The 2107-nt window shown below is 40.8% G+C and overlaps 1 protein-coding gene across 1 annotated transcript in view; it reads right to left on the bottom strand.

The window, feature by feature from the left end:
• The window catches only part of NAALADL2 (N-acetylated alpha-linked acidic dipeptidase-like 2), a 1013114-nt gene that overhangs the window by 94281 nt on the left and 916726 nt on the right, over window positions 1-2107 (bottom strand). Inside the window, exon 15 of the mRNA XM_012640170.1 lies at window positions 351-377. Coding sequence (XP_012495624.1) covers window positions 351-377 — 27 coding nt within the window. The remainder of the gene's footprint in view (window positions 1-350; window positions 378-2107) is intronic.

The raw sequence follows: 2107 nt of genomic DNA, 5'->3' as shown, positions 1-2107 counted from the left end.
TGTGTGTGTGTTGGGCTCAGGAATCTAGAGTGTAAAAGGAGAAAGGTATTCCATACTAGAGAAATATAATGAGTAAAAACCTTGGGGTAGAAAGAAGCACTGACTTTTTAGAGAAACATAAAGAAACCAGTGTGACTGAAACAGAGTTCTTCTTATAGGGAAGTAAGTTTGTGTGTGGAGTGTGGGGCAAGAGGTCAGAAAACCCTAAAACTCAATCAAGGCATATAGCCATAATTCAGTGATCTGCAGGGAGTCCTTTCCACTTGTCTTAACTTCCAGAGCAGAGGCATTATCTGATAAATTATGGCCTGCTGAGAGTCTTCATAACAGGATTTTGTAGTGCATGGTACCCTTCAGGCTGTTATGTTCATCCTGAGGTGACCGGGCTCTGATTTATGTTACCTTATAGCAGAAAACCCCCAATTTAGCAACAAACATCCTGTGGATAACAAACCTCAGGGCAGCCAGCCATGGGCAAGGGGATTGGGGGCAGCTCCCTGAACATGAGAAGAACAAGAAGCAGCCTCCAGTCATCATGATCCTTTCCAAAGCAATGTCATCAATAGAGGAGAGGGAGTGAGGATGTACTCCTGACACACTCAATCTATTATTTTCTCAGCAATATCAGAAATTAAATGGTGCTACACAAAATTAACACACAACATATGTACCCCTAACATGGCTAAAATTTAGCGTTAAGATTCTCATTATCTCTCATTTGTAATAATCCACAAACTCCCTAATTGATCTAAATGTCTGTGTCCAACCCACTCTCCACATTATAGCCTGAGTTATGCAGTTACTTATTCAAAATGTTTCTTGTGCACCCTGCAAAGACAGACCTGTTTGTCCCACTTCCTTTCTATTGCTTCCCTTGACCTATAGGAAAATGGATGGCATCCAATACTCAACTCAAAAGCCTATGATCTGGCAAGTCTATATATGGAAAAATTACTTGAAAGTAAAACTATCTTAGAAAATCAAAAACTTATATAACCCCCAGAGCTACAAAAAAGGATACTTCAGACACAACCCATATCACAGAAACCAATGAGAAAGACCTTAAATGTGACACCGGCTCCCTCAGCCCCAAGAAGAACTGCCATGTGAAAGTTGCATGTGGAAGTAGAGACATCCAGTCACCCCAAGAGAGCACCTGCTCTTGCCAATGGATGACTTGAGGGTTTCTTTCTGCAGAAAGGTTTTGATAGGACACTTAGAAGGTCTTGCCAAAGGCCTTGTTTCTACTGCTTACATTTGCGAAAGCCAATAGGAGGAGGAAAAAGAGATAGGAAAATTGTTACGGAACCTGTAAACTTCCAGGAAAGAAATGATTCAAAACTTCACCTTTCCTTCTTAAGGTTTCAAAAGTATTAGAATACTTTCGATGGACTAAGGTAATCTCAAATGAAAACTACCTTACCTGGTAGCAAGGATTACAAAAAATCATGGAGGAATTCCAATACCTCCAACAGTTGCCAAGGGCTGAATAAAAACCCCGGGACATCTGGTTTGGGGGCTGACACATACTTTCACTGCAGAGTTGCTGCAGCTGACAGATCATGCATAGGTTCTCTGGTCATAGAGGGAAATCCATGGGCTGTGAAGCAAAGAAAGGAGACATAAACAGGGTATATCTCCACAAAAATTTTTTGGATTATGAAAGAGATGGGACCTTCATTTGTCCCCTAAACTGATACAGATTTTTTTTTTTTTTTGCAAATATACACTAATACCTGCCAAAGCCAGGACATTAAGGAAGAAGAAGACAACACCTGTTGTCAGGAAACTAATGTAGGAATACAAACTTCCTGCTTCTAATGCTTCTTTCTGGCTTCTGTTTTTGCTGGAAGCCCCATTTCCTCTCTATGTTCTCAGCCTAAACTCTGACTGCATAACCTGGAGTTTACCAGGAGTCTTAGTCTGGCTTCCCCTCAAAATAGACCTTGAGACAAAATTTGAGGACAAGCAGTTCATTGAGAGGTTAGGGCAGTGGAATAGGAAGGAAAGACAAGAAAGGGAAGACAGCCCACTAGAATATATTTGGATTTGGTATTTGGTAGTACCTTTTTTTTTTTTTTTACTGCAGTGGAGCCCCAGGTTTCTT

The sequence above is a fragment of the Propithecus coquereli genome, unplaced genomic scaffold (genome assembly GCF_000956105.1).
Source record: "Propithecus coquereli isolate 6110/MARCELLA unplaced genomic scaffold, Pcoq_1.0 Scaffold15, whole genome shotgun sequence".
In the NCBI taxonomy this organism is placed as follows: Eukaryota; Metazoa; Chordata; class Mammalia; order Primates; family Indriidae; genus Propithecus; species Propithecus coquereli.
The sequence above is the reverse complement of the archived record's forward strand: the minus strand, read 5'-3'. Positions and strand labels throughout refer to the sequence as shown.